We start from the raw sequence: 14,415 nt of genomic DNA, 5'->3' as shown, positions 1-14,415 counted from the left end.
AACATCCCTTTTCTTTGTTAACCAATAACCTTTCTGAGCACTTACAGTTCTAGGGTCTGCAGTGGTAATGTCCCTATCTCAAGGCCAGGAGATCTGGGTCCAAGTCCCACCTGACCCAGAGGTGTGCAAGAACAGACATAGAGTGGGCGTCCTCCCCTTGTAGAGCGATTGAGAACAAGAGCCATAGTCCCAGGAGAAGAGGTGATAGATTTTAGGCAGAGATGAGGAAGAACTACTTCTCACAAAGGCTCATGAATCTGCAACTTCACTCCCCCAGAGTGAACTGGGTGCTGGGATACTGAATAAATGTGAGGAGGAGATAGACAGACATTTAATGAGTGAAGAGAGTGGATGGGAAAGTGGAGGTGAGGACATAAGACCATAAGATATAGGCGAAAGTGAGGACTGCAGATGCTGGAGATCAGAGCTGAAAAATGTGTTGCTGGAAAAGCGCAGCAGGTCAGGTAGCATCCAAGGAGCAGGGGAATCGATGTTTCGGGCATAAGCCCTTCTTCAGGAATGAGGAGGGTGTGCCAAGCAGACTAAGATAAAAGGTAGGGAGGATATAGGAGCAGAATTCGACCCATCGAGTCTTATCCACCATTTGAACATGGCTGATATGTTTCTCAATCCCATTCTCCTGCCTTCTCCCTGTAACCCCGATCCCGTTTTTTCATCAAGAACCTATCTATCTCTGTCTTAAATGCACTCAGTGACTTGGCCTCCACAGCCTTCTGTGGCAATGAGTTCTTTCCACAGAGTCAATGTTCACCACCCAAGGGTTGAAGAAATTACTTTTCATCTCACTTCTAAAGGGCTGTCCCTTCACTCTGAGGCTGTGCTCTTAGGTCTTGGTCTCTCTTGCTAGTGGAAACATCTTCTCCACGTCCACCCTATCGAGGCCTCTCAGTATTCTGCAAGTTTCAATTCATCTTTCTAAACCCCATTGAGTATAGACCCAGAGTCCTGAACCGCTCCTCGTATGACAAGCCCTTCATCCCCAGGATCATTCCTGCAAAACTCCTTTGGATCCCTGCCCATGCCAGCATATACTTCCTTAGATATGGGGCCCAAAACTGCACACAAATGTGATCTGACCAGAACCTTATGCAGGCTCACAAGTACATCCCTGCTCTTGAATTCTTGCCCTCTTGAAATGATGCAACATTGCATTTACCTTCCTGACTGCAAACTGAACCTGCATGTTAACCTGAAGGGAAACCTGAACTAGACCAAGTCCATTGTGCTTCAGATTTCCAAAGTCTTCCCCCATTTAGAGAGCAATTTGAGATCAGCCCTGATCATTTTAAGTAGCAGAGCAGAATCGAGGGGTTGAACTGTCTGATTCTGTTCCGAGTTTTCATGTTCTTATGTCTGAACTGGTTGATTCAAATATCTATACTTTAACATTGTTGAAAGAATAAATGGAAGCATTGAAAGACAGTTCAAGAAAAAAAAGATTAAGCTGTGTCTTTTTCTCCAATGAAATCATTCACAAGGCTCCCTAACATTGAGAGATCCAAAAATGTAATCCAGAAAATGATTGGGTTACTTACAGGTGGTCCAATTGGTCCTGGAGGTCCAAGCTCTCCTGGAGGTCCAGGATGTCCCTGAAAGTCAAACAGAGAATAGGTAAGTCTGGGACTGAACTTGCACGTTGCTGAAACATTCCATCCTTCACTCATCAGGACAGATACAAGTATGCCAAATTTCAAACAATCACAACAATTTATGCTACCGGGGAAAAGTATGCTTACTGGTTGGCAGTTCAACACCGATTCACCAGAAAGCGAGAACAATGGGCTACACAAGCTGCCTTGTTCATCTTGTTCAGTCAGACTCAATGTTCAAGACAGGGATTGATAGATGTTTTGATATTAAAGATATCACGAGATAATTTGGGAAAATAGGACTGAGATAGAAGTTGAATAACAGAACAAGCTTATTGGGCTGAATGATCTACTCCTATTCTCCATGTTATTCCATGCGCTGACTTGCCAACCAATCAGCTCCCCTTTGTCTTCTTGTATAAATTATTATGATTACTTAGAAATTGACATTCTTGCATGTGTCCTGACCAGTGCAAGACAATAAGCTTTGGTGACATGTCACTCTTCAGCTGTTAAAGAAAGTGTGAATTTAACAAAGGAGATGTTATAAAGATGGAATATCAGTCAATACTTTCTGTAAATGGAGAAAGCTGAAATAATTATTGCAGCTTGCTTGTTGCATAAAGCTCTCATCAAAATCATGTACTTCCCAGGAAAGCACATCATTCTTTTGCTTGGTGAACTATTGTACTTGTCACAGGTAGGAATACTTTTTTATTCATTTATAGGATGAGGGTGTCACTGTCTAGGCCAGCATTTATTACCCATCTCTAATTGCCTAGAGAGCAGGTTAGAGATAATCGGATGTTGTGAAACTTGAAAGGGTTCACAAATGATTTACAAGTATGTTGTCAGGATTTGAGCTATAGGGAGAGGCTAAATAGGCTGGGGCTGTTTTCCGTGAAGTGTCAGAGGCTGAGGGGTAACCTTACAGAAGTTTATAAAATCATGAGGGGCATGGATAGGATAAGTAGACAAAGTACTTTCCCTGGGGTGGGGGAGTCCAGAACTAGAGGGCATAGGTTTTGGGTGAGAGGGGAAAGATATAAAAAGACCTAAGGGACAATGTTTCCACGCAGAGGGTGGTACATGTGTGGAATGAGCTGCCAGAGGAAGTGGTGGAGGCTGGTACAATTGCAACATTTAAAAGGCATCTGGACAGATATATGAATAGGAAGGGTTTGGAGGGATATGAGCCGTGTGTTGGCAGGTGGGACTAGATTGGATTGGGATATCTGGTTGGCATGGATGAGTTGGATCAAAGGGTCTGTTTCTGTGCTGTACCTCTTTATGTTGCTGTGGATCTGGAGTCACATGTAGTCTAGACCAGGTAAAGACCGCTGTTTCCTTCCCTAAAGAACAGTAGTGAACCAGAAGGGCTTTTACCCCTAAAAGTCAATTCATGGTCATCATCAGACTCTTAATTCCAAATTTAAATTGAATTCAAGTTCCAACACCTACTGTGGCAGGATTTGAATCCAAGTCCGCTAAACATGGCCTGGGTTTGTGGATTGAGAGTCTAGAGGCCATTCCTCCCCATATGAGTACTAAATACTCACCATGCAGGGCGGCACAGTGGCTCAGTGGTTAGCACTGCTACCTCATAGCGCCAGAAACCAAGGTTTGACTCCCACCTTGGGCGACTGTCTCTGTGGAGTTTGCACATTCTCCCCGTGTCTGAGTGGATTTCCTCCCACCATCCAAAGATGTGCAGGTCAGGTGAATTGGCCATGCTAAATTGCCCATAGTGTTAGGTGTATTAGTTAGGGGTAAAAATAGGGTAGGGGGATGGGTTACTCTTCAGAGGGTCAGTGTGGACTTGTTGGGCTGAAAGGCCTGTCTCCATACTGTACGGAATCTAATCTAATCAAATAGAGGAATACCTGCTCACTCTTAGGGTCAGTGCCAACATTGAGCACTGGTGAGAAAAATGGGGAAGGCACATCCACAAGGAGCTTTAGGAGTTAACAATTTACAAGAATTCTTTTTCATTCTTTTATAAGATGCGGGCATTGCTGGCCAGACTAACATTTGCTGCCCATCCCTCATTGCCCTTGAACTGAGTGTCTTCCTCAGCCAGAGGGCAGTTTAAAGTCATTCACTTTGCTCTGGGTCTGGAATCACTTGTAGGTCAGACCAGGTAAGGATGACAGATTTCCTTCCTGAAAGAACACTGGTGATCCAGATGGATTTTTACAATAATCGATGAGAATTCTCATGGTCACTGTCACTGAGCCTCGTTTTTAATTCCAGGTGCATTAATTTTTCTTATTCACTTATGAAATGTGGGTCTTGCTGAGTGGCCAGCAATTATTTCCCATCCCCTTGAGAAGGTGGGGGTGAGCTGCCTTCTTGAATTGCTGCAGTACACCTGCAGTGTGTAGACTCACTTTGCCCTTAGGGAGGGAATTCCAGGATTTTGACCCAGCGACAGTGGAAATATATCAGTGATATATTTCCAAGTCAGGATGGTGAGTGGCTTGGAGAAGAACTTGAAGGTGGGGTGTTCCCATGTATCTGCTGCCCCTCTCCTTCCAGATGGAAATAGTTATGGGTTTGTAAGGTTCTGTCTGAGGATTTTTGGTGGATTTCTGCAGCGCATGCTGTACATAGTACAAACTGCTCCTATTAAGCATCAGTGGTGCAGGGAGTGGATGTTTGCGGATGTGGTGCCAATCAAGTGGGCTGCTTTGTCCTGGATGATGTCAAGCTTCTTGAGTGTTGTGGGGGCCACATTCAGGCAAAAGTGAGGACTGCAGATGCTGGAGATTATAATCGAGAGTGCGGTGCTGGAAAAGCACAGCAGGTCAGGCAGCAGCTGAGGAGTGGGAGATTTGATGTTTCGGGCAAAAGCCCGTCATCAGGGCTGCAGCAATCCAGGCAAGTGGGCAGTACTCCATCAAATTCCTGATGATGGACAGGCTTTGGGAAATCCGAAGGTGAATTACTCGCTGTAGTATTCCTAGCCTCTGATCTGCTCTTGTAGCCATTGTACTGAGTCCAGCTGAGTTTCTGGTCAATGCTAACCACCAGGATGTTGATAGTGGGGGACTGCTTTAATATCTGAGGAATCACAAACAGTGGTGAACATTGTGCAGTTATCAGTGAACATCCCCACTTAGAGTCATAGAGATATACAACATGGAAACTGATTCTTCAGTCCAACATATTCATGTCGACCAGATACCCCAATCCAATTTGTCCCATTTGCCAGCACTTGGTCCATATCCCATTAAACCCTTCCTATTCATATACCCATCTAGACACCTTTTAAAAGCTGTAATTGTACCAGCCTCCACCACTTCCTCTGGCAGCCCATTCCATACACACACCACCCTCTGCATGAAAACGTTGTCCCTTAGGTCCCTATTAATTTTTTCCATTCTCACCTGAAACCTGTGTCCTCTAGTTTTGGACCTTGTCTATTTACCCTATCCATGCCCCTCATGATTTTATAAACCTCTATAAGGTCACCCCTCAGTCTCCAATGCTCCAGGGAGAACAGCCCAGCCTATTCAGCCTCTCACTACAGTCCAAACCGTCCAACCCTGGCAATGTCCTTATAGACCTTTCAGGTTTCACAACATCCTTCCTTTAGCAGGGAGACCAGAATTGCACGCGGTATTCCAAAAGTGGCCTAACCAATGTCCTGTACAGCCACAACATAACCTCCCAACTCAATGCACTGACCAATTAAGGAAAGCATACCAAACGCCTTCTTCACAATCCTGTCTACCTGCGACTCCACTTTCGAGGAACTATGAACTCGCACTCTAAGGTTCCTTTGTTCAGCAACACTGTCCAGGACCTTACTTCTGACATTATGATGGAGGGAAGGTCATTGATGAAGCAGCTGAAGATGTTTGGGTTGAGGACATGGCTCTGATGAACTCCTGCAGAGATGTCCTAGAGCTGCGATGACTGACCCCCAACAAAGCTTGATCAAAGAGATAGGTTTTAAGTAATGTCTTAAAGGAAAAAAGCAAGGTAGAAAAATGAGAGAAGGTGTAAGAACGGAATATGAGAGGCTGGGGGTCGAGGTTGTATCTTAAGATGAATCTCACCACTGCTCACCATGGTATATGGTCAGATATACTGCATTTACCCTCTTCCCTCATCGGGATCTACAAGGGTCAGCTTAGCCATATTCGCCCTAATTTATTTTTCTTTTGCACGGACAAAGAGGCTAGCCAGGATTAAGTTAGAGACGAAAAACTGCAGATGTTGGAATCCAAAGTAGACAACCAGGAGGCTGGAAGAACGCAGCAGGACAGGCAGCATCAGGAGGTGGAGAAGTCAACATTTTGGCTTGATGCATTCTTCCAGCCTCCTGTTTGTCTAGCCAGGATTAAGCGGCTAACAGTTTTGAGCTACCATTTAGATTATGTAAATGAAACAGACATCATGCACACTCTTAAAACAAGCAACTGGAATCCTACAGACAGGCTGGGGGGTGACTGTAATCAGAAAAAACACATACCAATATTCAAGAGCCTACAATTATAAAGTCATAAACGAACCTCCCACCACCACAAAATAAAATTAAAATTCACTAAATGTTTTAAAATAGAAACCACCGTTCATTTTGGACAGATTGGAAGAACTGACTAAACAAAACAAGTAGAATCTGTTTCACACAGGAAACCCTGGCACGTCCGACTGACACTAAATGAGAGACAGTGTGTGGATTTTGGCATTTTCAGTTGGAAACTGTTCTTAAGTACAAGAGTTCATTCATTTGAATTTTATAGAACAGAACTACAAAGCTCAATTTGCGGGAAATGAGAAATGGTGTCCACGTGAAACGAATTTCCTTTTAACACTTATGACTAGCCATCAGTACAACCTCCGTTATCCTGCCATTTCCTGGTTGTGAAGGAAGTTAATTTCAATAAATATTTCTGCTTTTTTCAGTAAGGCCAGTGTGTGTGTGTGTGTGTTCGTTTGTTCTGTTCTGGAGCCTTACTCTCTGAGCAATTATCAACAGACTGGACAGGTGTCAGGTGAGCTGATTTGACTGCTCCAAAAACAGCAAATTCTTCGGAAACTCTTTCCTCTGTCTCTCAGGGTGGGGCGTATTCACCACCGCCAGCAAGGAAGTGAGGGGCTTGCTTCTACACGACTTGGACTCTGCATTCAGATCAGGCTTCAGTGGGAAGCCCGAATGAACTGACCGCTGGGTTGGCAGCTCTCAGACAGCCGTAGGGGAAAAACTGGGAATCAGAAAAGCTGGGAATCCACACCAGCACCTCGCCTTGAAGGCACACCAATCGGCGGAAATGATCTCTCTCAAAAGCCTGATGCATACACCATGTGTTGTCATCACATCCAGGCATTAATCTTACTGCTGACTTTGTTCAGAAGCTCTGCTACAGCTTTTATAACCATTTCTCCTTCCAGCTCCCTGAGACACAAATAGCAAAGTCAGCGCATTTCAAACCCAGCACTGACTCCAGACATAGCACTGGGATGACAATCTGAATATGGATGAGGGACAACTATTGAGAGTAAAGTAGGAAACGTAAATCTCACGGGTCTCAGCAGCACAATACAATTTCTCTAAATTAAAAATGAAAGTCTGGCATGAACCTGCAACATGGGTTGCAGTTAAAAGTACATTCAGAATTCCAGAGAGCACAAAACAAACACACACACAAAAACGATATACCGAATAACTGATTTTATCAAAATCAATCTGTTTACCGTAGCTATGCTAATTCACTTTGAGGCAGACCATAATTATTTCAGCACAAAATACAAGTCGCTACATAAATATTAATATTGTGGAGGTGCGGTGTTAGACTGGGGTGGACAAAATCAGAAGTCACGAGTCGAAAATGTGGTGCTGGAAAAGCACAGCAGGTCAGGCAGGATCCAAGGAGCAGCAGAATCAATGTTTCAGGCATAAGGCCTTCATCACAAGTTTTTGCATCATGCCAAAGGAGCTGCACTCTGAAAGCTTGTGATTTCAAATAAATCTGTTGGACTATAACCATCATGTGACTTCTGATATAAATATTAACTCCAGGGAGGTGAGGGACCTTGTGGTATTATCACTAGACTGTTAATCCAGAGAACAAGGTAACTTCCAGGGACACAGGTTTGAATCCTGCCATGGCAGATTAAAACTAAAAGTAGTCTGGAATCAAGAGTCTAGTGATGACCATAAAAATGTTTTTAAAGGAAGAGAACTGTGGGTGACAGAAGTCAGCAACAAAAACAGAAATTGCTGGGGGAAAGCTCAGCCGGTCTGGCAGTATCTGTGCAGAGAAAGCAGTAACTCTTCCTCAGAAACATGGTTGACCGACAGGGAAAGATCCATGTGGTTTAGTGACACCCACATCCCATGGACGAATAAGACTTAACACATTCAGAATTTTTTTTATTCATTCACAGATGAGGGTGTTGCTGGCTAGGCCAACATTTATTGCCCATTGCTCAGAGGGCAGAAAAGAGTCAACCACGTTGCTGTGGGTCTGGAGTCACATGTAGGCCAGACCAGATGAGGATGGCAGTTTCCTTCCCTAAATGACATTAGTGACCCAGATGGAATTTTCCCGACAATCAACAATGGATTCTTGGCCATCATTAGATTCTCAATTCCAGGTTTTATTGAATTCCATGATGGGACTTGAACCCAGGTCCCCAGAATATTACCTAAAGCTACAGTCTAGCGATGTTACCACTAGACCAATGCCTCTCCATATTTACTGCAGAATTTACTGTAAGTAAACATAAATGCAGAAATGTCACCAAGTGATCTTTGGAAGAGCACAGAATGCTTTTTGTGGAACCTGTGAGTCTGCAGGACACCTGGGGATGAATAAGGCAAGTCCACTTCCTTTTTATTCAAGGCTTTACTTTTACTGTTGCCATGGTGACTGTTACGTCAGGTCCTCACTTTCTCCCTACAGCCTTCCCTCACCAAAATGAGGAGCTTGACTTTTTCCCCAGGGTGGGGGAGCCCAAAACTAGAGAGCATAGGTTTAAGGTGAGAGGGGGAAATTTAAAAAGGACCTGAGGGGCAACATTTCATGCAGAGGGTAGTGCGTGTTTGGAATGAGCTGCCAGAGGAAGTGGTGGAGGCTGGTACTTGCAACATTTAAAAGGGACCTGGATGGGTATATGAATTGGAAAGGTTTAGAGAGATATGGGCTAAGTGATGGCAAATGGGACTAGATTAATTTAGGATATGTGGTCAGCATAGACGAGTTGGGCCAAAGGGTCTGTTTCTGTGCTGTACAGCTCTATGACAAGCAGATTATGTAGAATTTGCACTCTGTGGGATTGAAAGTGGGACCCAGGATTGCTCCCAAATGCCAAAACAGTCACACTTGGAATTTTGACCAGTGTGTCCCTCAAATGATGTGGAGGTACATTCCCTCTTCAATGGGGGAATGGTGCCTCAAAGCTGAGGGAATAGTTCGTGTCTTTACAGTCTGAGGGCAACACCAGACTGAAGTAAACAGTAAAGAGGAACAGATGAGTTAAGAGCAGGAGCTGGCCATTCGGCCCCATGAGTTTGCTCTGCTGTACAATAAGCTCATGGTTGATTTGCATTGGCCATGTCCACTTTCTGACCAACCCTTTCACCCCCTCGCTTACCAAGAACCTATCCACGTCTGCCTTATGGATATTCAAAGGGTCAACATGCACCATCTTTTGAGGAAGAGACTCATGACCACCTGAGAGAAAAAAAAATTCTCATTTCTGTCTTGAGTGGACAATACCCAAAACACACACAAAAACATATACCGAAAAACGTATTTTTTTATCAAAATCATTCTGTTTACTGTAGCTATACTAAATCACAATGACAAGGACCATAATTATTTCAGTACAAGGGGTACGGGATAAATATTAACTACAGGGAGGTAAAGGCCCCAATGGCATTATTGCTCTGGCAGATTAAAGTTCAAAGCTATATGGGTCTACTGTGGGACTGGTGCAGATAGGTTGACGTTATTTGATGGGCTGAAAGGCCTCTTTTATGCTGTGACTCCATAACAAAAAGCCTCATTTTTTTTAACTGTGCGTTGAATAGTAAGACGAGATTCCCACTACAGGGCAACCTCAATTATCTGAATGTCACGAGCGACGAGTATTTTGTTCGGATAATCAAATGTTTGGATAACTGATCTGATAGCACGGGGAGCAGCCGAAGCATCAGAACCTTGAGAACTTGTTTGGATAACGGATGTTTGGAAAACCGAGGTTGTACTGTAGTTGAGAGATTTATTTGCATGCATTAGCATCGAATTATTATGCCATCTCTCCCCATCGATAGAGTTTCACATTTTCCCACTTGCTGGATGGAAACTGGATGGTGACAATCCCTGATATGAAATCGGAGCGGGTACCTGGTGACCGTAGCTCACTGCCCACTCCCCTATCAGTCACCAACATCTCAGGGCACACTCTGTGGGCAGCGACCGCACACATCCCACTGTCCACCACAACCTCCAGATCTGTAATAGCTAAGTGCGGTGACAGTTACCCTCTACCCAATATGCCTAAGGCAAATAAAACAAACTGTGCAGGGCAGCTGTGGATGCTCAGCATTGACCCAGGTGCATGGCTGAGCTTTACAGAGGGCACCGGTGATCTGTGGAATGGGGGGGAATAGGGGGTGCCCTGGGAATGATTGGCATATCCACCTGAGGCTAGTGGGGGGAAGGGGTAGGCACAGGAACATGGTGTGTAGGTATGAAGGCCGATTTGGGAAGATAGGGAGAGGGCAGAGAGAGAGAGAGACACCCTCCACAAAACTCACCGGGATTGGCACCTTTTCGAGTTCAGGTGAAACTCAGTTCAGAAGACATGATCCTGCCCACCCCACCCCGGAGGTGGGGAGAAGGGGACATCATTGGGCGCAGAAGACTGGACTGGACCTGAAACGTTAACTCTGTTTCCCTCCCCACAGACCTGTTGAGTTTCTTCACTTTGACTGCCAGCCTCTGCAGGGTTTTGTTTTAATCAGAATCTAAAGAAAGTTACTCTTAGCCTGGCGTTAGTACCAGCCAACATTCCTGACACCACACTTGTATGCCCATTGAAAATACAAGGAGGCTATGCATTCCATTGGATCCATACTAGCTGATTCGACCTGATCCCACTTTCCAGTTCTTGTTTTGCAGGCATATTCCCTCTCACGATCCTGCCGCACATCAATTCGCTGATCAAACAGGGACACAGAAAGCTAGGACCCATTGGCAGCAGGGAAACAGGAAGGTGAATGAAATGTTGGCCCTTATTCTACAGGAGTTGGAGTATAAGATTAGGCAAGTCTTACTATAACTGTACAGGGTGCTGGGGGGACCACATCTGCAGTACTGCGAGTATTCCAATGCATGGTCAGCTCCTCAAACCCGGAGCCGTGAAATAGACTAAATGGACTTTCTTTTATTATTGTGGATAGACTGTTATTCTGAATTTTTCATTTCTTTATTTTTCTAATTTTTTTCCCTCCCTAAGAGTTTGCACTCAAGACTTTGTAGCTAGGTACCTTTGTAGCTAAGATGGCACTGTAAGTGGTGACTTGTAAACTTTTCATTTTACCCATCAGAGTAAATGTGACAATAAAGCTAATTCAATTCTGTTTTGTTCCCCTTATTTCAGGAAAGTTATCATTTCATTGGAAGCAGTGTGGAGAAGGTTCACTAAGATGATCGCTGTATGGAGGATCTGTCTTATGAGCAAAGGCTAAACAGGTTGGGTGCCTATTCACTGGAGTTTAGAAGTGCAAGAGGTGATCTCATTGAAACACATCAGACTTTTGAAAGGGGTTGACAGCGTTGATGTTTCCCCCTCATGGGAGAGTCTAGGACCAGAGGGCACTGTCTCTGAATAAAGGGGCACTAATTTAGGACTGAGATGAGGAGGAATTTCTTCTCTCAGAGAAGAGTGAGTCTTTGGAAAACTTTGCCACAGACAGCTGTGGGGGCAGAGTCCTTCTGTATATTTCAGGCTGAGACAGATTATTGATCAGTCAAGGAATTGAAGGTTATGGGGAAAAGGCAGGAAAGTGGACATGAGGAATGTTGGATCAGTCATGAACCTACTGAATGGCAGAGCAGGCTCGAGGGGCAGAATGGCCTACTCCTGTTTTTTTACGGTCTCATGGCTACACTGACATACTTGTGAGAGATCGCTGTTTGTTTTGTACACTCCCATGTTTGCCCTTGCTGAGAATATTGCAGAGCATCCACAGGCTGATAAACAATCTCCTTCCGTGGTCTTCATGTCCTGGAGTGGGAGTTGAGCTGGGCAACGTCTGGGTCAGAAGCAGGAGACCCATGCCAGGAGAATGGGTAAGGGTCCAAATAAATGCAGACCTTTCCAGAAGTAATAACGTCAATCAGGTAATGGCAAAGAAATGGTGTGAGAGAGCTTAGCAACTAGCTCTCCGGTCTCAAGAAATGATACATTATAATTACTGCATGTCACAGGAGACTCGGAAAAAAACATCCAAATCTGTAGATGCTCCAGTGTGGAAACTACAGCTTCTGAGGCATTGGTAATGGTCTGCAGTCAATGTTAGTCGCTCTAAATACAGGGGAGATTTTCCATTTCCTTGCTTCTGACGTAAGTTGGTGGTGCACAGTGGAAAACTGCATCCCCAGTCTTTGATTTTCTGTCCATTAAAATCAGAGAACAGAAGATCATTGTTCACAGTTCAAAACCTCTTGATACATGCTGCAGGCATGCACCAGGAGTACTGAATTCTTCCATTACGTTGGTGGTAAAGAGCTCGATTCCAAAGGGATTTCTTGGAATGTGAGATTTTCGAAGAAACCTGACCGTTTTAATGCTGGGTAAATGTGGACTGTTTGAAAGTAGCACAAAAAGGAAAACTCAATAAATAGTACGTTTTCAAATCTGTTCTGGTGTCCAGGTTAGAGTAGTCATGGGGATGCCTGGTTTGTGATGCAGAATTATACCACCCAGCACACGTTCAATGGATCTCTCTCCACCGACGCTGCCAGACCTGCTGAGTTTCTCCAGCTTGTTCCTTGCCACTTGTTTCAGATTTCCAGCATTCACCGTAGGCACAGGTTCAATTCTTGGAGCGGTTGAGGTCACCATGATCTATGATTGGTGACGCTGGGGCTACAGTAACCATCAGCCATCTCTCTTGCACCCTCCAATGGGACAGCAGTCTGTGATTCTATGGGACTGTGGGGGCCTTCACATTTAGTGGCTCCTTCATTTACAATGAAAATCAATTATGGTTCAGTGTTTTTAATGTACTGACCCAAGCTTTGCAGGAACAAGACAACTTATACCATTCCGTTAAGGAGAGCCATTTGGTTACATTTTAAGCTTCAACACTATTTTTCACCCAGAAAGTTACAGAGTATGGCTGTAGAGCCTTTATTGATCAGAGCATTGAGTATAGGAGTTGGGAGGTCATGTTGTGGCTATACAGGACATTGGTGAGGCCACTTTTGGAATATTGCTTTCAATTCTGGTCTCCCTCCTATAGGAAGGATGTTGTGAAACTTGAAAGGGTTCAGAAAAGATTCACAAGGATGTTGCCAGGCTTGGAGGGTTTGAGGTATAGGGAGTGACTGAATAGGCGAGGGCTATTTTCCCTGGAGTGTCAGACACTGAGGAGTGACCTTACAGAGGTTTATAAAATCAAGAGGGGCATGGATAGGGTAAATAGACAAAGTCTCCTCCCCAGGATGGGGGAATCCAAAACTAGAGGGCATAGTTATATTTAAAAGGCATCTGGATGGGCAGAGGGATATGGGCCAAATGCTGGTAAATGGGACTAGATTAGGCTAGGATATCTGGGCAGCATAGATGAGCTAGTGTCCACTTGGAATGCATCTCTCAAACAGCAGAAACAAAGTCAGGAAATTGCTGTACTCTGAATCATGTGGGAGCAAACCCAAGCGACTTTTCTGTCACACAGCATCCTGGGGACAATATCACACACAACTCAATTTCAATTGTATGAACTGACTATAAGTTAATTATGAGCGCTCAGCAGAATATTGCAACCTCTATATTTTCTTTATAAACCGGCAGCAAAGTCTAATTTTGTTCTCCCTCCTAATGTCCACCTGATCAGTTTGGAGATCTGGTTATGCTGAAACGGTTCCAGCCTTTCGTGGCCCCACACTGAATTCTGACAGAAATTTATTTCTAAATGTGTGTTGTCTTCACTCTTCCTATTGGATAAGAATGCATCCTTTGCAACTGTGCAAAGTGAACCTTTTTCTGGGTGGATGAACAGGAATTATCTCCAGGGACAGCAATGGTTCAGAATAGAGCAACTTGTACATCACCACCTTCTCAAGGGTGACTAGCATTAGGAAATAATTGAAATGTCCTGACCAACATTCATTCTTCAATTGGTATCAACAGCATGTACGATCTGATCCACGTCGCACTGTTGTTTGCAGGATCCCGCTGTGCATAAGTTGGCTGCTGCATTGTGCCTACACATCCAACACAGAATCATAAAAATCGCCAGTGTGGAAGCAGGCCATTTGGCCCATCAAGTCCTCAAAAAGCATCCTACCCAGACCGACTCCTGTTCCCTTAGCCCTGTAACTCTGCATTTCTCATGGCTAATCCACTTAACGTACACATCCTTTGGACTGTAGTGCGAAAGAAGACCACTTGGAGGAAACCCATGCAGATGCGGGGAGAATCTGCAAACTCCTCAAAGACAGTCACCCGAAGGTGGGATTGAACTCAGATTCCTGGTACTGTGAGGCAGTAGTACTAACCACTGAGCCACCATGCTGCTGTATCATTGGCTTAATTGGCTGGATAGCACTTCAGGAAGATT

The 14,415-nt window shown here is 44.4% G+C and overlaps 1 protein-coding gene across 5 annotated transcripts in view; it reads right to left on the bottom strand.

Moving 5' to 3' along the window:
* The window catches only part of col27a1b (collagen, type XXVII, alpha 1b), a 653,616-nt gene that overhangs the window by 187,017 nt on the left and 452,184 nt on the right, over positions 1-14,415 (bottom strand). For all 5 annotated transcript variants that reach the window (XR_011956099.1, XM_072565909.1, XM_072565908.1 and 2 more), the window contains one exon: positions 1,557-1,610. Coding sequence is in view for 4 of the 5 variants with exons in the window: in XM_072565909.1 (XP_072422010.1) it covers positions 1,557-1,610 (54 nt within the window). In the remaining variant the exon portion in view is untranslated. The remainder of the gene's footprint in view (positions 1-1,556; positions 1,611-14,415) is intronic.

This window comes from Chiloscyllium punctatum, chromosome 49, assembly GCF_047496795.1.
Source record: "Chiloscyllium punctatum isolate Juve2018m chromosome 49, sChiPun1.3, whole genome shotgun sequence".
Lineage (NCBI taxonomy): Eukaryota > Metazoa > Chordata > Chondrichthyes > Orectolobiformes > Hemiscylliidae > Chiloscyllium > Chiloscyllium punctatum.
This window is presented reverse-complemented; position numbering and strand designations above follow the sequence as displayed.